The sequence below is a fragment of the Aotus nancymaae genome, unplaced genomic scaffold (genome assembly GCF_030222135.1).
Source record: "Aotus nancymaae isolate 86718 unplaced genomic scaffold, 86718_ANA_hifiasm-v0.15.2.pri h1tg000058l, whole genome shotgun sequence".
Taxonomy (NCBI): domain Eukaryota; kingdom Metazoa; phylum Chordata; class Mammalia; order Primates; family Aotidae; genus Aotus; species Aotus nancymaae.
In genome coordinates, this window is record NW_026988472.1 from 52,802,337 (window position 1) to 52,828,524 (window position 26,188).

Consider the following 26,188-nt stretch of genomic DNA (forward strand, 5'->3'; position numbering starts at 1 on the left):
AATGAACTAGACTAGTAACAGATCATTAACTGCTAACAATGCTTTGGGTATAAGGAAAACCTGTACTACTTAAAGGAACAGCGGAGAGGATTCACAGATATTTTTACAGAAATCATAGTACTGTATCCATCTCTAGCTAAAGAAATGAACAAGACCTTAGGCACTTGAGTCTCCGCTGCCAAAATTACATTTCAAATAAAATAGGACGGGTGGAAATGGATGTGTTAAGTGCTGGAGGATAACGAGGAAGACATGCATTGAGCATTTTGCTAGAGAGAACAACTTGTGCTTCTAGCCTCAGTCATTGCAATCTTTAATTTTACTCACAGGAGTTTAAACACTTCTTATGCTGAATAAAGTCTAAAAAACAAAACATTGATATCCCACATCCAGATCTCACTGTCTGGAGGGTTTGGTAAGGGAGAATGACTCGGGCTGTCATAATCTCCACAAGTTTAACTGGGTTTAAGAATTCTGGGTGTACGTCTCCCAGATCTTTAATAGACAGATTGTTGTCAGGCAGCAGCTCACTTATCTGGATTTCCCAAATCCTCTGCTTTACTCTTAGAGAACAAAATAAATGTGTTTTCTTTACCTCTCAAATATACCCTGAATTCCTTCAAATATAGCCTAGTAGCCAACACGGACGGAATACTCCTTTTCCGAGATGCTCACTGCCTAATAGATGAGATTGCCACACATCTAATAGAACCAATTCAGTAAAATTGGATCCATGGAAAAAAAAGGAAGAATCTTCACTTCCATTCATTTCTTTAGAATATTAAAAATCAGTAACAAATATTGGGAAATTTTTTCCTAAAATATTTATTCATTTATTTTTATTTCAACACACATTAAATAAGTGAAAATTTAAAAATTATTTCAGAAGGCTTAAAGAAGCAAAAGAAACATGAGATGCTACATTGAATCCAACATTTTTTCAAAACCATATAAGAATACATGCATAATGGATAAAAAGCAGAAGACTTTTCAAATGTATTGTTTATGAGTAAAGAAGAAATGTCATGGTATTAGAACCTATGAGATTATATATATTTGTTCTCACCATCTTAGTAAGGTGAAAGCACAGCAGTTAGCATACATTCAACTAAAAGGTAGAGGTCAACTTTCTTTTTCTTCTCTATTACATTATACATCTTACAGCTATATCTATAGATAGATACATACACACATATATACACACATATAAACACATATATATTGCATATAGTATACAGTTAGTATACAGTATAAACTGTGATATGTAGTATACATGTATATACTATGTAACATACAATATACTCATATACTATGTATGTAATACAGAATTACAGTATATACTCTGATATACAGTATATCACTCCCTAGTTCTCCCTTCCTTGCAATATTGTAGGTGTTCTAATTTTTATATTGGAAGAAAGGGGATCATATTTTCTGAATTCTTACCATATGCCAGACATGTTTTCATTTTCTCTGAACCTTCATTACTTACCTCAAAGCCTGATATTCTCATTCACTATGCAGAGGCGTAAGCTAAGGCCAATGCTGGCTGGACAACTTGCTCTAGATTTCACAGCTGCTAACTCTCCAGAGCTGCGGAAAGTTGAATACAGGGAAATGATTTCCTTTACCACCACCACAGACTCAAATTGAGGGAAGAAAATCTGCCTTTAGCACATGTGGCACCTCTGGATCAAGCATATTGTTTGAATCCCACACAATGTCTGGTAATGGCTAGATACATGCTCTTCCTTGCTCCTGCAGCCTTCTGCCATGCAGGCCAATATGCAGTGGTTGGAGGCAGCTTCACAAAAGTCCCGCCAAGGAGGAGTTACCTGGAAGATAGACCTTAGCTTAAACCTGGAGCCATCGATCAGGGTGTTGCAACTCCCTGCTTGCCTGAGTCTGTACATCACATCTAATGCTCAGTGCTAACCACTAGATAACATTTTGCCATGCATAATCTCAAATCTTTTTTTATAACAAATAAACCCAAAAAAAAAAAAGGAAGAAATGAGAATTTGGTCACTTGTTGTTTGAAGGGGAAGTGTTATCTTAAAAGAGTTGGTTCCAAAGATGTTTATTAAATGCTTTATGTTTTATGAATTGTCTCCAAATGTGTATGATTCTCCCTCTACCTGTGCCCACTTGTGCAAATAATAATCAGCTAATTCTTTGGCTCATAGTTTCCAAGCACAAGTTAGTACCTGTAATAGCCCTCAGCTTGCTTCTGGGTGTGTTATTTATCTTAGGCATGTTAACCTCACCATAACTATATGCACCATTTTACCAAACTTCTTACACTAACATAGTGTGCTGTCATCTTTTCTGGACTCAGTCTTCAAAAGGTGTCCACATGCATACGTATTTTACTTTCAAATAGAGAGCTAACAAATGGTGCATATGTCTATTTACAAACATTTTGTAATTATAAAGCCTATTTTTGTTTTGACTGTTAATATCAATTTTCATTCCTAAAACTGCAACATCTATTCATTTACTCCAAAAGCAATTCTTTTTTTTAATTGCATTTTAGGTTTTGGGGTACATGTGAAGAACATGTAAGACTGTTCCATAGGTGCACACATGGCAGTAATTCTTGAGCAAGAAAGAGAATGCCCATTTCTTGAACAATAGTTTCTTAATCAGAATTTCTCCACCTCAATACCGTTAACATTTGGTCCAGATACCTTCTTTGCTATGGGGATCTCTCCTGTGTACCAGAGGGTGTTGAGGAGCATCCCTGACCTCCAGCTTTCACAGGAACTTTCCTCTGTCTACGAAAACCAAAATGTCTCCAGACATTGCCAAATATCCCTTTGGAGCAAAGCACTCCTGGATGAGTTTTACAGTTCAAAATGAGTGAAACTTGAAATACTGAAATTTTTCCTAGAGACACTTCATTTTCCTTTTTTCCCTTTATTTTTGAAGATAATTTGATGCCTTGAAAAATAGTAAACATGTTATTATAAAAGTGCCATAATACTGCTTTCAGGATTTATATTTAAAAGAAAAATAAGAGCAATTTTAAAAGGAAAAGACAATATGGTAGACACGTGTCGGATGAAAGCAGCATGCACTTGCGCTGCTGGTGTGTTTTGTGCTCATTGATAAATATACATGAAGAGCAGATTGTAACTTCCTGATTTATTGGTTTAAGATACTTTAATGTCAAATATGGAAGAGTATGACCTTTCTTGTTTTCTTCCTTCTATCCCCAGTGATCCAAATCAACCAGTTCCACAGGATACCAAGTTCATTCACACGAAACCCAACCGCTTTGAGGAAGTGGCCTGGTCCAAGTATAATCCCAAAGACCAGCTCTATCTGCATATTGGGTTGAAACCCAGAGTGAGAGATCATTACCGGGCAACGAAAGTGGCTTTCTGGTTGGAACTCGTTCCTCATTTGCACAACCTGAACGAGATATTCCAGTATGTTTCAACAACCACAAAGGTTCCTCCTCCAGACATGACCTCATTTCCCTATGGTACCCGGCGATCTCCCGCCAAGATATGGCCGACCACCAAACGCCCAGCTATCACTCCTGCCAACAATCCCAAACACTCGAAGGACCCTCACAAAACGGGGCCCGAGGACACAACTGTCCTCATTGAAACCAAACGGGATTATTCCACCGAATTAAGCGTCACCATTGCCGTCGGGGCGTCGCTCCTCTTCCTCAACATTTTGGCTTTCGCAGCGCTGTACTACAAAAAGGACAAGAGGCGCCATGAGACTCACAGGCGCCCCAGTCCCCAGAGAAACACCACAAATGATATCGCTCACATCCAGAATGAAGAGATGATGTCTCTGCAGATGAAGCAGCTGGAGCACGATCACGAGTGTGAGTCGCTGCAGGCGCACGACACGCTGAGGCTCACCTGCCCACCAGACTACACCCTCACGCTGCGCCGGTCGCCAGATGACATCCCGCTGATGACGCCAAACACCATCACCATGATTCCAAACACACTGACCGGGATGCAGCCTTTGCACACCTTCAACACCTTCAGCGGAGGGCAGAACAGTACCAATTTACCCCACGGACATTCCACCACTAGAGTATAGCTTTGCGGCATTCCCCTCCTGTCCCTCTGCCCCTCCAGCCCAGCAACACGCAACAGATAAAGAAACAGAGAAAGAAAGTCTCCAAATCACGAATATTCTTTTCCCGCTGACTTAAGGCAAGAATGCAAAAAACCAGTCATCCCGTCGTCCCGGTACACCCTTCTCATTGGCGTTTTCCAGTATTACGAGATCAACTTCTGACCCTATGAAATGTGAAAAGTGTACATTTCTGTTACAATACTGCTTTAAGATCTTGGCCACTCCACCCGATGTTTCGATGTTTCGTGTGACTAGGACATCACCATTTCAAGGACCTGGGTGTTTCCAACATCACGGAAGCAACTGACACTTCCGGAACTCAGCCAGGGACACTTAATATTTTTTAATTACAATGGAAATTTAAACATTTCTTTCTGGGCCACACAATGGATGGCTCTCCTTAAGGGAAGAAAGAGTCTATGGGCTTTTGCCCAGCACGTGGAGCTGTAATCCAGAGAGAAGGAAACGTAGAAATGTATTGTCAAAATAAAAGAATTGACTATGCAGCGAAATCTGTACGGTTCTGTGCAAAGAGGTGTTTTGCCAGCCTGAACTATATTTAAGAAACTTTGTACAAAATAAAAATGTATATAGCTGTGAGTTTAAACACAAAAACACACGCAGACAAACAAGAAAAAAAGCTTTTATTGGTGTTTTCAGTTTGAAAGAGCTTTTAGCAAGGTTGTGCTTTTCATTGTGCTCTGTATGTATATAAATATATATATATATATATATACACACACATTAGTCATATCACCTCTGTTTCCTCCCCAACAAAAGAGGCTTTTCTTCTTAATTACTTGTGGTAAACAAAGACATGGGATTTTCTTATATGAGATTTTCATTTGTAGGAGGATGTGATGTCATACAGAAGACCCAGAAGGTCTGTGTGGCCTATTTCCCCCGTCAGGTTGCACAGGTGCATGCAAGAGCATCCTTAGGAGACCACTGTTTTGAAAAACTTTGATTTGTATATGTTAGCCTTCATGAAATTGCAGCACAGAGATGGGTCCCCAAAGTGGAGTGTATTTACAGCTTGTTGAATTAGAGACATGCACACACAAAGAAATGAGTAGGGAAAAAAAAAGACAAATCCCGTTCTGTAGCTCTGGCCCTTTGAATATGTTTAGGAAGAGTTGCTTCCCATTTCAGGGCCCTGCCAAAAAAAGAAGAAAGCTTGCCTTTGGTGGGGCTATGCCCCTTGGAGTAAATACGGCTCTGTGTTCCCTAGCAGCTGCAGGAGGGTTTGACCGATGAAGTACCTGCTCAGCTTAGCTAATCAGATTGAAGGAAGACATGTGTCTTTCCTTTTTGTTTAAGCACTTGGTCCCTTATTTATCAGTAAGCAAGTTTTAAAAAATCTTTCATATTATTTATGGGACAAAACATATGCTTGTCTGAAAATATCACTTTTTGTGGATGTGTGTATCTGGTCACCAAACAATGACTATTATAGAAGAATGGGGGAAAAGGATAGAACGTTAAAACTGCTTTGCATGGGTTTTCTGGGAAATTAGGATAACTTCACTGACAAGACATTGAATGGAAATTTTTCACCCATTTTAAATTGGTGACCTGGAGATCAGTGATTTGTCTTTCCGACAGCTTGTCATTTTCTCATTTCTCTTCTCATTTTCAGGAAAGTTTTGAGTATTATAAGGTAGAAGGAAACATGGTAGCAATGGTTACTTTATATTTTGTCTTTCAAAAATTACTGCATTACCAAGAAAGAGTAGCCAAAGATATTTGAAGATCATGTCCCTGGGCTCCATTGTGAGTTATTCTAGAAATCCAGTCGTAAATATCTCTGCTAAAGTGGACATTCCCCATAAAATCGTCCAGCTGCCTGGCTCTTTTGCAATAACAACCTTTGATTACTGAATCCCTACACTCAAACTCTAGGGATATATCACTGTTTGAGAGTGAGCTCTAGAAAAAAGAAAAGCGTTTTTTAGAAATGCATAAAAATCACCCCCCAAATCCTGTTGCTTGTCTTGGGTTAAATTGGAGAGTGATTCTCTGTGTATAAATATGTGAAATATTATGATCTCAGCTTAGCACATGTGAAGCAACATTTCTTTCCTACAGAGAGGTGACATGGTAAGATTTCATTCCCAATTCATTGTTTCATAGAGCTATCATCGGGTCATTTCTGCAAGCAATGTAGGACCCCACCTGAGCAACCACAAATAGGCTCTCCGTGACACTACAAAGGAAGTGATGTGTGGCATCCATGCTGGTGTCGTCTGTCTGTAACGTGAATTCCAGTATTTGTTTAGTATTTCCAGTTGTCTCCTGCTAGCAATATGTACAGTAACGCGTCAGGCTTGTGACATTTGAATACGGAATAAAAGAGTTCCTGTTAAGTGAATAACTTTAGCTTTTACAGGGGATTATGATCAAAAGTGATTTAGTACATCTTAAATGATATCTTATTTCTACATGGAAAGAAGTTATAGAATCTTCATAGAGTTCTATGAGAAAAAATATACTTGCTATCTATAAAAAAGAGAAAAAAGAAAAAAAATGAGAAAAAAAGTAAGAAAAAAAGATCCTTTCCTAGGCTTTTATTCTTGATCTTAAAAGGCACGCAGGGTTTAATGGTTCCTTGGGTTATTATTTTGGAATTTTGTTTTTTATTTTGCCTTAAGTAATATTAGAAGATATATATGGCCGGACACATATGTATAAACTTTTCAGCAGCATTTTTAATAATAAAATATCACAGTATTTTCTAATGCTTTGTGCAAATAATTATGCGTTCATTCTTTCTTGGTAGGTGGTGTATTTTATTTGCTTTTGTTCTTTGAATGCCTTTTTCTTTATAAAAGCTAAGTGATGCGTCTGACATAATCTACAAACGGATACATCAGTTGGTAGTGGGTTGGATTCTTTAGCTTTGGCAAGATGCACTGTTGAGGAGGCTCTGCTGGCCTGATTTTGGAAAACTAAGCGCTGTTTAGTGAAGCTCCTGAGATGACACTGTCTGCAAGTTATTTCTACCACTGCTCATTCTTGCGTCACTGTGTTTTGAGTTGTGTTCAACATACTAATACCCTAACACTTTCAAATAGAGAGCCTTACGTGAGCAAACCTTCAGGTGACAGCAAGAGATTCTACTGAATGAAACTCAAGAGGCAGAAAAATCACTGTCATACCAATGGGAGCTCATTTGTCAGTTCCTTCCTGTGCTTCCAACCATCACGATCTTATTTGACATTCACAGTAGCCCTAAGGGACACACACCTGCATTGCTCCTGTTTTATAATGGAAGATGTTCAGAGGAAACTTGCCGTTATTAGGCAGGATAACTTGATGGATAACAGGATAGCATATCCTCACAATCCAATATTTTCACAAAGAAGTTATACAGCAAGGACTTCTAAGTCAAGGCCCTGCATGTTGTGATAATCCTAGGTAAGTATCGGATAAAGATAGCAAGGACAGGGACACTCTGGCATATGGGAACTCCTAAATCCTTCAGATGTTGGCCCCAATCATGTGAAGGCACACAGGAGAAATACAGATACACATATATGTATATATGTGCATGAATGTGTACATTATATGTGTGTATACATGTACATATCCTATATATGCAAGTATGTATAGAATCATGCACAGCATACCATTTTGGACAAATACAGATCTTATATATGACAGTCTCATGAGATGATAATACCATATTTTTATTGGACCTTTTCTGTGTTTAGATACATTTAGACACACAAATACTTATCACTGTGTTACAGTTACCTAGGGTCATCTCTCCAGTCACACGCTGTATAGGTTTGTAGCCTGGAAGCACTAGGCTGTACCACAGAGCCTCGGTGTACTGTAGGCTCCACCTCTGGGTTTGTGTAAGTACACTACATGATGTCTGCACAATGACGAAATCACCTAACGATGCGTTTCTCAGAATTTATCCCTATTGTTAAGTGATGCATGACTGTATATGTGTACATTATATACACTGTATATGCACATGTACATATGCGCATAAATATACTTAAATTCCTGAAGATGCCAATTCCATTAAACATAGATATACACACATTCATGTGCACACATCTATAATAATGTGTTCATATATACATTCCTATATGTGCATATATATTATACATTAGTTCTCTTTATCTGTGGAATCACATTCTGCAGTTTCAGGTACTATGGACAACTGTGGTCTAAAAATATGTGAGTACAGTTCAATAAGATATTTTGAAAGTGACCACACTCACATAACTTTTATGACAGTATATTGTTATAAATGTTGTATTTTGGGCCGGGCATGGTGGCTCACGCCTGTAATCCCAGCTCTTTGGGAGGCCAAGGCGGGCGGATCACAAGGTCAAGAGATCGATACCATTCTAGCCAACAAGGTAAAACCCGTGTCTACTAAAAATACAAAAATTAACTGGGTATGGTGGTGCGCACCTACAGTCCCAGCTACTCGGGAGGCTGAGGCAGGAGAATCGCTTGAACCTGGGAAGCGGAGGTTGCAGTGAGCTGAGATCGCATCAGCCTGGCGGCAGAGTGAGATTCCATCTCAAAAAAAAAGTTTTATTAGTTAGTTATTGTTCATCTCTTATTGCCCTTAATTTATAAATTAAATTTTATCATAAGTGTGTATATATAATAAAATGCATAGCATATAAAGGTTTCGGTACTATCTATGGTTTCAGATATCCACTGAGTTTGGAATGCATCCCTCTTGGAAAAAGGGCATTACTGTATATACATACACATAGACACACATGCATATATACATATACCTAACTTACATAGACATATTCATAGATATGCATGCACTTAAATATCTAAGAATGGCATCTCCATTCAATACATAAACATATACATATATGTATATACACACATACATATATACTTATACATACTTAATTGAATGTCATCTTCAGGCATTCAAAGTTGAATTTTTAGCAAGTTTCAGCTGGAGGGAGAATCACTCGTTTGGACTATTTTGTGCATTCTCGTTCATTATGAATAACTCAAGAAATGCTAAAAATATATGCATTCATTCATTCGGCAAACCTTTACTGAATATCTCAACTGTTCCAGGCCCTGTGCTGGGCTGGTATTAAAACTGAAGAAAAAACTTCTTGCACCATAAACAAGGGGAAGTCAAAGAAACACAGAAGCAAGGAGAGGCAGGAGGTGCTGGAGATGGCACCGCTGCTAATAAATGTCTGAACACTGCCCTTAACCTAGTCTGGGAAGACAGGGAACATAGTCTGTCTGAAGAAACCCCTAAGCCAGGTTTTTCCAACTCCATAGAAAAAGTGATAGCGGGTGGTGTGTTGTGGGGAGGACAGAATTCCACACTTTCAAAGTGAGAAGACATAGGAAGTTGGGGAACCATGGCTCCTGCATCATGGGTGAAAAATATAAGGTATTTTTTAGAAAGGTGTGAAATATGAGGTAGAATGAAACTGGCTGATAAAAAAACCTTCAACTGCAAGGCAGGGAGTTTGGGCTTTGTCCCAAAGTCAATCTGGAGAAACCAAATGATTGCACCAAAGTCGTGTGTGAGTGTAGTTGGGACATTTAGCAGTAAGTCTCAAAAACATTCACATTCTTAGGAACACGTAGGATGTCTGCTTAAAGTGCAGATCCTTATTCAATTGTGGTTTGGCGAACCTGTGTCTGCATTTCCAACCAGCTCTCAAAGTGGCGCACACGTTGCCGGTTCTCAACTAACCTTAACTGTTTTAGGTTGCAAAGGATGGAGAACTGTCCACTTCGGAAGTAACTATGAGGATGGTTTGTGTTAGAGTCAGAGGGCTCTGGATGCAAGGAAAGCATTAAGGAGGCAGAGCAATCTGTTTGAGAAATTAATTCCTGTTCTCTTTTCAAGGGTGATGGAGACAGTGATGAGACAAAAAGTAGGAAAGCAGAAGAATACAATAAAAACGTTGCATTGTTTCATAGCTGCATGTACCAGGACTGATTGAGTGCGGTCATTAAATACCACCTGGAACCACATCTGTCATTAATCTTGCACTTAAGAGCTTGTTTAAACAGAGGGAGGCCATAGAAGGAGAACGATGAGCTACCTTGGAGGAGTGTTCAGACCGGCTGGTCATGGGTTTGGGCTTAGACTGGGTTGTTTTGGAAGTGCTGAGAGGAGCGAGACCTTGTTCCTGGATTGCTTACTATCAGGATAATGGGGATTTTAATAATCTTTAGCCAGAAAGTGAGAGGACCAGAGCATGACTAGCATTGTCTTCAGTAAAAATAAGCAGTGGAAGAGAAGGGGATTTGGGGTCATTTTTAGTGGTTACAGATTGGTCTTGTTTCTGTCTCGTCCCGTGCTGGCTGTGGACTGCTTTCCTCTGACGTTGAGCTTCTTTCAATTATGTTTGTATGCAGCCGGATGCACCTTGATTTAGCCACTAATTAGCAGGCTAGTTCAGCAGCCAGATATGAGGGCTGATTTTTTTGTTCTTTCTCAGAACTTCCAGGATATGTGTTCATATGTCACATCTCCTAGGCCACCTGGTTCAAGGAAAACTGGGTTATGCTAAGGAAGTAAAAATGATACTTTCTCTGCAAATTCTCATTATTATATTGCAAGAAATTGGGATACAGGAAAAGGTCCACTATAACCCTACGCTTCTTTAAAATGACTATCAGTGTAAACACAGAACACTCACAAATAATCCAGTTTCCTCTAGAGGCAAGAGAATTAGGGAAAATGAGAAAAATGAGCCAGGAGAAAACGCTGTCTGGAATTAACAGGTGACATTTATTAAAGGGGAATGTTCGGATTAATTCTTGAGGTCACTGGTTCCTAAAAGGGCTAGACCAGGGAGGCTCTGGAGAGTAAGACAAATTGCCAAGAGCTACAGCTGGGAGGATCCCCAAAAGAAAAATCTTTCTCAGCCCCAGGCCCTAAACACAGGGCCTTGGATTCAGCAGAAAGATAATGGGAAAATGCATTTCTGACACCCCAAAATATAACCCTAAAAATTCCCATTAAAACTGAGAAATCAGATAGTTCCTAATTTTGAATATTAGAATCATTATTATGCTTCAGTGGTAAATTGGTCAAATCAGTTTTTTGTGGGCTCAGGTATTAGCTTCATTTGTATGCAATATCTGTTTCTACAAGGATATACATTATGAACACAGCTTAGCAACTAACATGCCTGGGCTGCCTGTGTTATTGGGTTTCAGGCATTATTTCTAGTATTTAAATAGCAATTACAGTTTTAAAATTACAATAATAGAAAAAACAATTCATAAGGATATGCATTACATACAGACAAATTTTTCAAACAAATGCTTAAGAGATTTTCTAAAAGCATTGAGTCAACCATTTACAGGGCAATGACTTGTTTTAAAACTTTCAAATAATCATCAAAATGTGTTGTTCTGCATAAGTTATGCATTAAGTCGCCTAATCCTTTTGCCAGTCCCAAGGTGTAGACTCTCATTTTACAGATGAGTAAGTTGGGGTACAGAAGATGGGATGAATTGCTCAAGGTTGCAGTCTTAGAGCATAAAATTTCTAGCGTTCACAACCGTATCATTTTGCTTTTAAGAGCATGTGCTTGTTAACTATTCTCTAACACACCTGGTTATTGCAGCAATATATGCCTCCCTGTAGACATTTTGGGGGAGAAAAAAAATCACCATAATGTCTCTATGTCTTGAGAACAATGATAACTTTACATCTTAAAACTCATCATGTACACACACAGACACACACATACACACTCATAAACACAGAGTACATTCAGAGTGCTTGTAGATTTTGTAGAGTGCCAGTTTAAAACCCAGTTTCTCAGTTTTACCTGTGATTTTACTTTACTCGTGATGTGTTTTTTTGTGCTCATTTTTGCTGAAATGACACCTTAAACCCTTGTTTTGCCTGCCTCTCACCTGGATGCACACAGAGAGAGTATGGAACTTGGAATATTAAGGTTAGAGAGCGCAAAGGAGATACAGGTATGCACAGAAACACTGTGAATAACGCATAGCATAGGAGAAAGCAGGCATGGATTGCTACAGAATGTATACCAAAATGCATTAACTAGGATGGGCTTTTCAAAGCAGCACTCTTTGAATGAGATGAAACCCAGAACACCTGCTCCTAGCCAAAGATGTCCATGGACTGCCTAACCTGTGTAACCTGTGCACACGTGTTGTGCACTATGTTGCTATTAAAATCACCCCACTATCCCCAGTGCGTGTGTCATCCCCATCAGCCCACAAGCAGAACCCCTTTTCTCCAGACTTGGGCAGTGGGAGAAACTGTTATCTCCCTATCTGACTGCTTCAGAGTCTCCTTCCTGTGTCCTTAAATTCCGTGGGACATTCAGAGCAGATCCAGGGCAGAGCCCCACCTCCAAACACAGCTGCTTTGGTTTAATGTTGTCATTTAGAAAGAGTGATTCCACCTTAAAGATCTATCATAGATTTAAGTATAAATAGATTTAAGTATGAATATATTAATATATTTCAGTTTAAATATGCAGTATTTTCCATCCTGTCCCTCCCCACCTCTGAAATCCAAATTTCTATATGGTGGCTTGCTCCTGTGAGAAAAACAAATTGAGCAGGATATACGGTCACTGTTTACACCCTTTAGCCACACTTTTCCTATAAACCTGAGTGTGAGCCATTATGTAACAAGTTTTAACTTTGTTCTTCCAACCCAGGGAATTATTTTTCAAACTCAATTAAGTGTATCTTATGGTCCACTGGAAACAAGGTACAAACTAATGTTTTCATTTAGGGGTATATATAAAATTGTTTGTAATATGGAGGGCTAACATTTTGTATTTTCAATTATTTGGGTAACCAAGGAAAATAAGAAAGTACAAGCATGTCTGCACAAAAATATGCCAAATGATGTGAGTCTTTTATGATCCATGTATGCTGGAGAAAAAATACTAATATTTCCTTTTTAAAAAATGAGAGTAAGCTGACAGTTATTGTCTAAAATGGCCCCTGGAAACATTATTCCAATATTAAGCTAGTAAGAGGAATGCCTGGTTTTGATTTCTCTCATTTTGAAGCAGTGGGCTGCAACTTCAAAATTATGCTATTGATGTAGGTGTTTATTGTGAAAAAAAAGTTCAGAGGAAATATGGCCTTCCCTTGTGAGCCATGCGAATTAAATCTCACTGTTACCTCTGTCCTCTGCAGAGCTTTGACCCCTTGGATTTCTAGGAGAAGTAATTTAATAGAACGAGCGTTCACCTTGCAGCCAAAATTTCTAGAACCTATGGATTATCGTCTTGGTGTCTAGTCCAAGATGCCACAGAGAGCCGTTTATTTACTTTTCTCATTTACCATGACATGTTTTATTGCCTATTTAAATTGACAAAAATACCAGCACCACATAATGCAATATTTCTATTAAATAGTGGAATAAATTTGACTTTTATTATATTAATCCACCATATAATTACTATGAGCAGAAACTACCATAATCGCTTTAACAAATAAATAGTGTACAATATGAGCCTATCCCAGTTTGATTCTTCATAGGTGGGCAAATGTTCACACAATCGTACCCTATAGTAGTTGTCCTGAATTAATAGGACTTAGGATAATAGCTTAACTTCATATCCTTTTTAAGTTACTCATCTTATTTCCTATATTAATAGAGAGGCAGATCATGCATTTTTTGCATTAAATTTTTTTTTTCCTTTCTTAGGTTTAGTAGCTGTGTATAGTATTAAACCCTTTTTTCCTCATTTTCTTTGTTCTTTTTCTTTTCTTTTCTTTTCTTTTTTTTTTTTTTAAGACAAGGTCTTACTCTGTTGCTGAGGTTGGAGTGCAGCGATGTATTCCGGGCTCACTGCAACCTCCGCCTCCCAGGTTCAAGTGATTCTCCTGCCTCAGTCTCCCAAGTAGCTGAGATTATACCCACACACCACCACGCCCAGCTAACTTCTGCATTTTTTAGTAGAGACGGGTTTTCACCATGTTGGCTAGGCTGGTCTCGAACTCCTGACCTCTGGTGATCTGCCCGCCTTGGCCTCACATAGTGCCCAGATTACAGGCGTGAACCACTGTGCCTGGTCTTTTCCTCATTTTCTTCTACATTGATAAAGTCAGTGGGCTACACAGCAAGAAAATCTCAATGTTTTCCTTACAAAATAGTAGTAATAGTAGAAGTGATGATGGTGATTATGATGATGATGATGATGATATTATAGATCAATGACAGCTTCCCACAATAAGAATAAAAAGGGAAATCAGAATGGGCATTTTTAAAGTATATGAAGGCAGAAGCATTTGACAATGTGAAATTGGGATGGACTGAAGAAGCAGGATCGAGTGGAAGGCAAGAAAACACAATCTGGAAGAAACTGTATCCCCCAGGGAGGAGGAGGAAGGGAAAGGCAGAAAGTGGTTCTCTCTGGAAAGGGAGCATTCCTGGTTGTCCTAAAATTCCCCATTACAGTAGCACGTTGTCTGCATAGTAACCCCTGTCTAATGAACTCTTTTCCTCGCAATCAAAAATCCAGGATAAGCCATGAGTATCGACACAAAAGTTATTTATGACTCAAGAGCTGGTTTGGATGTTCACAGATTTTACAACTCTTCTTCCCCCTAGATTTTATCCCTGTTGCTGCAAGGTGTTGAAGCACTTTATCAAGAATACCATTAGCTCTGGTGAAAGGCACGTGAGAGAAGAGATTAGAAATAAGTGGGTAATAGGAGGATTCCATCTCGTCTGTCTACGTAGCACATCTTCCATGAAACACATATCCTTTAAACAAGTCTTACTGGATATTCTAATTCCATGAACACGCCTGCATCTCTCTCCGCTGGGCTTCAGATCATTTTCTTCATTCTACCACAGATCCCATTTGGGATAAGCAGATAAGCATACTTATGTTTATTTCTGAGTTGCAATAACAAAATCACCTGAGAAGTTAGTTGCATGGCGGGGGTGTACCTGGTACACCTCATTATTAACCCAATTCTGCAATTGATTTTAGTGATTGCTCCCTAAGACCAATGGAGGGTCAAAATGACATGAAGGCAAGGAAGTTCCCACCTGTTTTCTTCTAATAGCAAGTCCAGTTTAAAAACGACAAGGTAGCTTCTTTCAACCTGCTGATTCGGATTGGAGCAGACTGTTAATTTATTGGAATGAACACATGTCAGCAGCACTCTGTAAAGATAAGCACTCGACAGAAAGCTTAATGCTGCTTGAGTTCTGAACAAACACCTCTTAGGTGCGAATGAAAAATGTATATATTTGTTGCCAGCTCATTGCAAAGACAACAATACAGAAAGATCAGTTGAAATTATAGTTTCTAAATGGGAAATGTTTATGCAGAATGCCTATTTGTATTATTCATTCTCTGAATCTAAAACCAGCTTCTCGCCTCCCCACTTTGTAGAGAATACAAACACCATGAGATCTGTATTGTGCCCAACGGGGAAAGGGAGAAAAATGTGTCTCACAGCAGTTCCTCAGTGACCCTTTATTTAGGATGGAGGTAATTGGGGAAACTACTTCCCGACCTAAAACATGAAGCATAAATGCAGTGTTTCCTGGTGGAATGGATGATGATATTAACAGATGGTCTTTCCTAAGATAAGTCTGCTGAGGAATAAGTGATAAGGCATTTTCTGGAAGAATTGTAAATAAAGGCAGCATATTTGAGGTCATATTTTTTACTATCTGATCATACATTGATAATAAAAAATAAATAAGTAAAATAAAAGTCTTCCTTTCTCAACAGTGGAATAAATCCACGCTCAACCTGGGAAGGGACAGGCTTGTGGCACTGTGCTAAAGGGCTTTGTTACATTCACCTGTAAAGCCTGAATCTAAATAATAGCAAAACATCTGGTTGCCAAGAACCAGAATCAGCTGGCTTGGGTTATTCTCCTCCCCTGGCAGCGGAAGCTCAGGTTACCCTGCGGCAGACTCCCAATCTCTATATGCTAATCTGCTCACCACAGAGAGCATTTGGCCAGCTTGTGCCACTGGGTCCAGTTAAACAGACAACAAAATTGCAGATTTGAGAATTCGTCATCAACTCATAAAAAAATCTCAAAGGACCCACGGTCATCTGAATCCTTTCCAAGTCTCTTTTTAAGTAATATTTGAAGAAAGGAGGTTGCATAACTCTATGCTGCTGACTTCTAGGAACTCTGCTTAACACATTGGAAGAATTTTTTTTTAAAGGTAATTATCTTTGTTCATTTGGCATCTTTACAGCAAGCATACAGCTAGGGACTGTGAGAATAAAACAGAAATAGAAGAGCATGCCTTGTTTCTGTCCCGTAGGAGGAGAGAAACCGCCTGGGAGAGAGGGCAGATGCACAGTAAGGAAACAGGGAACAGAGGAAGTTTAGAAGATAATACTGGACTAAATTTTAGAGGACAAGATAAATCAAACAAGGGTAAGGTCAGGGTAGCGGGTAGGTGGGGATCTCAGACACGATGTGCATGGTCTTGAGGGAGAGAAAGAAAAACCACTAAAGTTTCATCCCCAAATTATTCCCCCAAAATGAAAATTTAAATTAAAAAAGCCAGTCCTACACTGTGCTGACGTATCATTGAGCCAAGAAGTTCATGACCCAGCTCCATTTGGCAGACTGACCCTATACTCTGTGATACTTTCTTTTGTGTGTTTTCTTTTTAATGAGGAAATGGAGGCTCTGCCTGGAGGCAAGGTAACTCATCACCAACATCCACTTTCTATACATTTTGAGAATTATATTTTTTTACTTGCTTGGTAATTCTCAAAATGGATAGAAATATTTCACGTGTGTGAAAAAACTCATATATTGTATATAATATATAGATATATATTATATGCATACATATCAGTGTATGTATACACACACACATACGCTAAAAAATAATTATAAGCAAAGCTTTCTGGAGCATACGAACTTTTCCTTTGAAACACAACAATTGCATATTTGTTCTAACCGACCCTTGCAAATGCTCCAAACAGTATTTCAAGATGAACCTTCACTTTCCTTGGGATTTTTGAATGATCTTTGATAAACACAATCTCACGGTATTAGAAGCACAAGCTTTTTCCTTTTTTAACTTTTAAAAATTAAACTTCTTATTTACAATACTTGTAGATTGACAGAAAAGTTGCAAAGGTAGTACAGATTGTTCCCTTCTACTATGCACCCAGATTCTCCTATTTTTCATTGTATATTGACAAATAATATTCATATCTATTTATGGGATACAAAGTGATGTTGTGATATATGCATTCCATGTGGACTCATTGAACCAAGCTCATTAACATATCCCTTGCCCAAATACTTATTATTTTTCCCTCCTGTCTAGCTGAAATTTTGTATCCTTGGATTAATACCACTCCATTCCTCTTAACCATGCCCCGGGTAAGCACCACTCTACTCTATGTGTCTATGAGTTGGGTTTTTTCATAGACTCCACATATGAGTGACGTCATGTAGTGTCTGTTTTTCTGTGTCTGGCTTATTTCATTCAGTACAACACCCTGCATGTTCATGTATATTGTCACAAATGACAGGATTTCCTTCTTTTTAAAGTTGGGATAGAATTCGATTGTGTAGATGTACTACATTTTCTTTAGCCATTCATCTGTTGATATTGTTCATTTCAAAGTAATGTAAACCTACATTAATAAGGAAAACAAGGATATTTGGGATGTGTGATGAGTCTTTTAATATTAGCATCTTTTTGATCTATCTAGTGACATGAATGATGGCATTCTCCCTCTGTCAAAGACATTAGTTGACACCCAAGTAGCAAACCCTTCATGTTCATGTTACTCTTCCAGCCTCATAAGAACCATTACTTGCAAATGTAAAATGTATATACTATATATAGTAAAAGTATATGTAATATATACAAATATATATGCTGTATAAATATATATACCCTATATAAATATATGTACCATATATAGTATCTAAACCTACTGCATATACTTTATATATAGTGTCTAAATATACTATACTATATATATATGGTCTCATGGTCAATTTGCCACAATCCAGTTAGACTTACATCTATATTGTCTCTTGAAAGAAAAACCAATGGACAACTTCACTTTGTGCTTTAGATATTATTTTTATTGCCTAAGATTTTATACACACATGCACACTCACAGGAGTATATTATGTATGGCTACGAATGTGTGTGTGTAAAACAAATAATATAAATATATAGTATGTGGGTCACACACACAGATACACACATGCATGTGTGTATATGTAACCATAATACTGCCAAAGACACAAACTGAATATGCTGCTAAGATTAATTGTGCTAAAATCTGACTCTATAATAGAAAATTTTTCTGCCATAAATAAACCAAAATCAATGTATTAATGAGTAGTCCCTGAGGTATGTAGGATAGACAATAGAGTATAGTTTTCCAAGAGTTTTATGGAACACAGTTACTGGATTTCTTTTCCCAATTTTCTTGATCAGTAGGAAGCCTTAAGATATACTGACTATAGTCTAATGTATTATACACACATGGAGGATGTTTCCTAAGCCATTGAAGATGCTTTATATAAACTTTATGAGGAGCCTTTGAAAAGTGTGTCAATATAAGCAAAGCACACAATGATTCCCTCATTGGGAGACAACATTTTGCAATAGGTGAAGAAGCTTCACATATGAAGCCAGCCTGATGTGAATTCCAAGCTCCCACCCTTACCAGCTGTTTAACCATGAATAAACGACTTCCTTTTTTCGTCTTTTCCCTCATAGGGCATTAGGATTGGCATATCGTTAATACATGTACCCCAAAACTTAAAATTAAAACTTAAAAAAGAATATAATATACATGATGTAAATACTATAAATATCAGGTATCCCTATTTATCTACCGCGTGTCCATTCATACTCTAATCGGAAAGAAGTATTGCAGCAGATAAATAAAATAACAGAGAAATAAAATAAATGCCACCACGTTCCATGAAGCAACGTGAGTGTCCCAGTAGGTGGCGGTATCCACTCTGTGTCAGGAGAGGCAGCAAGAATTTCAGGTGGAAATGGGGAAGGCTGAACGGATAGTGGAGGGTGTGAGTAGGGAGTGTGTTGAAATAAGAACTGAGGATCCAAGTGGCAAGACTTCCCATCTATCTTCCTGAAAGCCCAATTAAGGCACCTTTCACGCACTTCTCACCATCATGCACATGCGAGTAGAGCTGCGTGACAGGTGAACTTACTTTCAAGAGGAAGAGCCTATGGTTTTGTAGAATTCCATCCAGCTCCATGAACATATCTTTCCATTCCACTTCCCAGAGGAAACAGAAGCTCCAACCCAAACCAGATTTTACTGTCAATCAGCAGGGAAATAGAACTTTTGACTTCGGTATATGAATATATACTTTGTTAATATCCTTGGATTCATAATAGGTCCTCTGGCAGGAAGGGGGAGGAGAAATTCCAAAATATTTCATTGGAAAATTTCAGCATCTCAAACTAGAGCAATTTCCACTATGCTGTACACTGATCGGAGAACGATTGTATTTAATGCTCGTAGACACGGTTCTAGGAAAACATATAGTCATTTCAAAATGATGGGAAGAGGCATACACAAATACATTATTCCCAACTTCAGCTCTTTATAGCATGGGAGACCCTGAATTGGAACCTGTTTTCGCTTTTTTTTTTTCTTTTACAGAGAATGCAGTTTATTTTATTTTTAAAATTTCAATAGGTTTTTGGGGGAACAGGTGGGGTTTGGTTGCACAATTAAGTTCTTCAGTGGTGATGTCTGAGATTTTGGTGCACCCATCACCCGAGCAGTGTACACTCTGCTCAGTGTGGAGTCTTTTATCCCTCACCACCCACCTTGGGATTTCCCCATGTTGGCCAGGCTGCTCTCGAACTCCTGACCTCAAGTGATCTGCCCATCTTAGCCTCCGAAAGCGCTGGAATTACAGACATGAACCAACAATGCAACCCACTGTATCATTCTTATGCCTTTGCGTCCTTGTAGCTGAGATCCTACTTATGTGTGAGAACATAAGATGATTGGTTTTCCATTCCTGAGTTACTTCACTTATAATAATGGTCTCCAATTCCATCCAAGTTGCTGTAAATGCCATTATTTTTTGGTTTATTTTATGGCTGAGTAGTATTCCATGGTACATATATATATATCGCACTTACTTTATCCACTCATTGATTAATGGGCATTTGGGCTGGTTCCATATTTTTGGAATTGCAAATTGTACTGCTATAAACCCGCATGCCCAAGTATCTTTTTCGCATGATCACTTATTTTCCTCTGAGTAGATATCCAGGAGTGGGATTGTCAGATCAAATGGTAGATCTACTTTTAGTTCTTTGAGGAATCTCCACATTGTTTTGCATAGGGATTGTACTAGTTTACATTCCCACCAGCAGTGTAAAACTCTTCCCTTTCATCACATCCATGCCAACATTTATTACTGCTATTCTTGCAGAAGTAAGGTGGTATTGCATTATGGTTTTGGTTTGCATTTCCCTGATCATAGTGATGTTGAACATGTTTTCGTATGTTTGTTGGCCATTTGTATATCTTCTTTCAAGAATTGTCTATTCAAGTCCTTAGCCCACATTTTGATGGGATTATCTGTTTGTGTCACACAGAAGATCACGTTCAGTAAAGGCTCTGATGCCTATGTAGTCTCTACTACATTTTTAGTTGGAAATTTCATTTGAAATTCTATTTCGCCTTGAAATTAATTGTTTGATGTCAGTAAAAAATTTTGTCCTAAGCTGGAATATATTGACACTTGTAGTTCTTTAAAGAGGTATGTATTTTAAGGCTAAGACACTGACATTGTAAAGCATCAAATGATTTGTTCAGATGTATGTTTTCCTAAACTTGGTCTCACCAAAATATGTTTATTTAGTGATGTTTACATGCCTGGTTCCTTCCAGGTTTCTGGGACACACACAGTGTCAAATAGAAGAAGAGCTTACAGGCTGGGCATGGTGGCTCATACCTGTAATCCCAGCACTTTGGGAGGTCAAGGCAGGCAGGTCGCCTGAGGTCAGGAGTTCGATACCTCCTGGCCAACATGGTGAAACCTCACTTCTACTAAAAATACAAAAATTAGATGTGCATAGTGGTGGGTGCCTGTAGTCTCAGCTACTTGAGAGGCTGAGGTGGGAGGATCACTTGAACTCAGGAGGTAGAGATTGCAGTGAGCTGAGATTGAGCCACTGCACTCCAGCCTGGGTGAAAGAGTGAGACCCTGTCTCAAAAAAAAAACACATAAAGAATCAGAAAAGGAAATAAAGAGGTAGCTTCAAACTGGCAAGGATTTTTAATTGCACAGGGTTTGGTAATGCAATAAAACCGGCTCATGGGAGTGCAGACTTGGAAAGGGATTATCCAGGAAAAAGTGGCATCGGAGCTGAATCCTAAAGACTGAGAAGAAACGCAGTGGGGAAGGAAATGTTTAGATAGCAAAGGACCTGTTAGAGTTGGCCAGGACCTTAATGGGAATCGAAGGATGTCTCCAGGGACTGGAATGTGGAGGGAATGATAGTTCGAAAGGTGAAGTTGCAAAGCTGAGCCAGGACAATGATCTTATTATCCTGGTGAGAGACTGATGGATTATTTTAAGTCCACTGGGGAACTACTGTTTTAAGCAGAGTAGTGACCTGAGGCATATATCAACAGAGCTCCTCAAAGCTATGCAGAGGGAGAAGGTGAGGGGAGAGGCCAGGACAGTCCGTGGGGAGATCAACTGAAGCTCCCAAATGAGTTTGCAAGGGGATTGTTCCCTGTCTTCAGCTGAGACTTCAGCTGCGGATCTGTCTTGAGGGCAGCCTTCTGAGAGACCCTGAAGCAAATGAGCCAGTTAAACCATGCCTAGACTCCCAACCCACAGAAAGCATGAGATAATACACGTATTGCCTTAGGTCACCAAGTCCTGATGCAGCCCTAAAGAACGACTCATAACTCATGTGGTGCAGGGGAACAGGTAGAATCTCAGGTTTCACCTGGGAGGCTGGCTACAGAATTAAGTTTGGATAAATAAAGCCAAGCACTTAATTATCAAAGACAGTAAATAAGAATTAAAGACACATGCACACGCATGTTTATTGCGGCACTGTTCACAATAGTAAAGACTCGGAACAAACACAATTGCCCATCAATCATAGACTGGATAAAGAAAATGTGGCACATATACACTACAGAATACTATGCAGCCAAAGAAAAGGATGAGTTCATGCCCTTTGCAGGGACATGGATGAAGCTGGAAACCATCATTCTCAGCAAACTGACACAAGAACAGAAAATCAAACACCACATGTTCTCACTCATAAGTGGTTGTTGAATAATGAGAACACATGGACACAGGGAGGGGAACATCACACACCGGGGCCTGTCAGGGGGTGGGGGGCTAACAGAGGCATAGCAGTGCGGTGGAAAGCTAGGAGAGGGATAACATTAGGAGAAATATCTAATGTAGACGACAGGGTGATGGATGCAGCAAACCACCACGGCACATGTATACCTATGTAACAAACCTGCACATTCTGCACATAAAGTATAATAAATAATAAAAAAAATAAGAATTAGGGAATAGGTTTCAAGGATCAGAACCATGTATGATAATTTGGCCACAACATCTGAGTCCCTTGCATTTCCTTTTTCGTTTCTGTCCTGTTTGGTTCACTGTGCAGACCACCTGCATACGCCAAATGCTAACTCCAAGGTCCCCTTGTCTCCAAATGCAGGCTTGTTGAATTCTGGTAGACAGGAAAGACTTTCCTGCCCTTTCCTGGGGTGCCTGTTTCTGTTGCTCTGGACAAATTGAGGGATGCGTCAGAATAGGTTTGATGCTGGAGAAAAATAATAGGGTCCCTACCATTGGATGTGCATCTTGTGGGTGAGCGATTGAGTCATATATGGAAACGCATTAGAAGGGGCTTGGTTGATATAGCTGCTATTATTGTCAGGAAGAAGCTACCCTAGATATAAATCAATAATTCACAATCTTCCTCTGATAACATTACCATTAATTAGGTCTTTTCAATCAACAAGAGGTGTCATCTATTGATGAGGTTATAAATAAATTCTGGAACCAACTTATGCAAATAGCAATTTCGCTTCTCTAATCAAAACCTACTCAGGCCGGGGATAGCACTAAATAAAACATTAAGTGCTCTCCTTTCTTCCTTTGATGTTCTACGTCTCTTGTTCGTTACTGCAATAATAAGCTCAAAGCAACCAACTACATGAGAATAATATAGAACTGAATTATGGTGAGTGCACTAAACTCCATCTTACCCATCAAATAGCAAAAGAGACTCTGTTCTCATTTATATTTCAGTGGGCTCTCTGTAGCTGTCACAAATGTCATCCCTAGTGTTTAGCACAAAAATAAGATGTTAATGAGGTGAAAGAGGGCAGTTTCTTTCAGTTTACCACAGAACGTGGAATGAGCAAAGTTGGTCTTAAATTTCAGCACACAGGGGTAAAGCTAGATTTCATTTACAGACTTGGCATGTGTAAAGCTCTGGGAATTTTTATGTGGCAGAAACAAGGAGAACTCCTCCATTTCCTCATCCGTATTAAGAAAAGACAGAAGACACATTATTGCCATTTCTTGTGAATTAAAATAACTTTTGAGTGACGTTTAATATTTCTAAGACACAATTTAGAAATGCAGAATATAAACATAATAAAGCCGAAGGAAAAGTTAATTGATGTTACAAAAGATCCTGGCTGGGAAGGGAGATGCAGGTGTAGTTTACAAGCATCTTTCAGGTATTCATATTTAATTTATACCCATCAAGTTAGTTTTCTCCATCCGCTCAAGCTAGTAAGCGCTTCCTCCAAAGAAACTTTAAAAGATAGGCACTCAGCAATGAAAAGACAAATAGCTCTATTAAAAAAAAAATAAGCAAAGTATTTAAATAGACATTTCTCCAAAGATGATATAAAAATAGCCAATAAACACATGGAAACATCATTAGTCATTAGGGAAAAGCAAATCAAAACCAGAAGGCGGTCACACTTTACACCCAGCATGGCTAAAATTACATAGACCGTCTTTAACGAGTGTTGACAAGGATATGCAGAAATCGAAATCCTGATACACTGCTGGGAAGAATGTAACATGGGGCAGCCGCTTTCAAAAGCAGTTTGTGCCTTCCTCCAAATGTTAGACATGGAGTTACCCATGACCCATCCATTCCTCTCCTAGATATAGACACATGAGAATGAAAATGTATGTCCACATAAAAACACGTATGCAAATATTCAAGCAGCAGTATTCATAAGAGTTAAAATGAGAAAACAAAGCATATGCCAACCAACTGATACAGGGATAAATAAAATATGATGTATCCATATTCCACACTGCATAATAAAGCATTATTCAGTAAGAAAAAGGGATGACATATTGATTCATGCTAAAATATGGATGGACTTTGAAAACATTGTGTTCCGTGAAACAGTCAGACACAAAAGGTCACATATCGTATGATTCTATTAATTCAAAATGTGTAAACTCTGCAAACCTATTAGGGGAGAAAGTAAATTACTGATTTCCAGAGACTGGGAGGAAGGAGAAGTAGAGACCTATTAGGTATGGGGTATCCTTCAGAGTAATGAAAATACTATGGGATTAAATGGTGTTGGTGGTTGCACAGCAAAGGAGATATATTAAAATGCTAAATTGTACATTTTATAAGGGTGAATTTTAATTTCTTGTGGATTGTCTTAATAAGGTTGTTGTTTTTATAAAAGTCCATATGCATTCAATTCACTCTCAGTAGTAGTAATACTTAAAAGTGAGTCACTTTGTATCAAGCAAAAATTATAATATCCCACAGAACAAACTGAATTTTTAAAAATCAGCTAATTCTTGTAATGTTAAAGAGGATGATGCTAAATTGGCATTATTCTTTTGAGGCTGACCAGATGAATCCCTATTCTTTCTTAGCTGCCTCCATTGTAGAGGCTTGAAAAGCTAAAAAGCCCAAAAAGAATTCCCTGAGACTGGGTAATTTATAAAGAAAAGAGGTTTAATTGGCTCATCGTTCCACAGGCTATACAGGAGGCATGGCTGGGGAGGCCTCAGGAAACTTACAAGCGTGGTGTAAAGTGAAGGGGAAACAGGCACTTCTTACATGGCTGGAGCAGGAGGAAGAGAGAGAAGAGTAAGTGCTACACACTTTTGAACAACCAGATCTCTCGAGAACTCACTCACTATCACAAGAACAGCAAGGAGAAATTCTGCCCCAATAATTCAGTCACCTCCCACCAGGCACCTCCTCCAACACTGGGGATTAAAATTTGACAGGAGATTTGGGTGAGGACACAGCTTGTTCGGGAAGCGACAGAGAAAAGGCTGTAGACACCAGAATGGCCATATCAGACATAGTTTGTGATTTCAGATACATTATGCATGCAGTTTCTTAAGCATATGAGATGCTTTAGAAGTATTTAAATGATTACCATTTGTTCTCGTTAATTCAATCTTTTTTTTCTGATTGGGGTTTAAGTGACCGAGGAATCAGGTCTTATACCTGTTCTCAGATGCTTTTTATTCTTCCCAAGAAATAAAAATATTTAAATATTAAAATTATAATCATTTTTTTACCTAAGATTTAATTTATTTAAAGACTTACTATATTTCCATGATAAAAAAATGTGCCCATCGATGATAGACTGGACAGGGAAAATGTGGCACATATACACCATGGAATATTATGCAGCCATAAAAAACGATGAGTTCATGTCCTTTGTAGGGACGTGGATGAACCTGGAAACCATCATACTCAGCAAACTGACGCAAGAACAGAAAATCAAACACCGCATGTTCTCATTCATAGGTGGGCATTGAACAATGAGAACACATGGACACGGGGAGGGGAGCATCACACACTGGGGTCTGTTGGGGGGAAATAGGGGAGGGGACAGCAGGGGCTGGGGAGTTGGGGAGAGATATCATGGGGAGAAATGCCAGATATAGATGAAGGGGAGGAAGGCAGCAAATCACACTGCCATGTGTGTACCTATGCAACAATCTTGCATGTTCTTCATATGTACCCCAAAACCTAAAATACAATAAAAAAGTGTGTATGTGTGTATGTGTGTGC

General features: G+C 38.8%; 1 protein-coding gene across 2 annotated transcripts in view; it reads left to right on the forward strand.

Annotated features, from left to right (window-relative positions):
- NLGN4X (neuroligin 4 X-linked) overlaps positions 1 to 6,877 on the forward strand; it is a 340,751-nt gene extending 333,874 nt beyond the window's left edge. For both annotated transcript variants that reach the window (XM_012434421.2, XM_012434423.3), the window contains exon 6: positions 3,222 to 6,877. In XM_012434421.2, the coding sequence (XP_012289844.1) occupies positions 3,222 to 4,071 (850 nt within the window). In that variant the 3' untranslated portion in view covers positions 4,072 to 6,877. The remainder of the gene's footprint in view (positions 1 to 3,221) is intronic.
- The last annotated feature ends 19,311 nt before the right edge of the window (positions 6,878 to 26,188 follow it).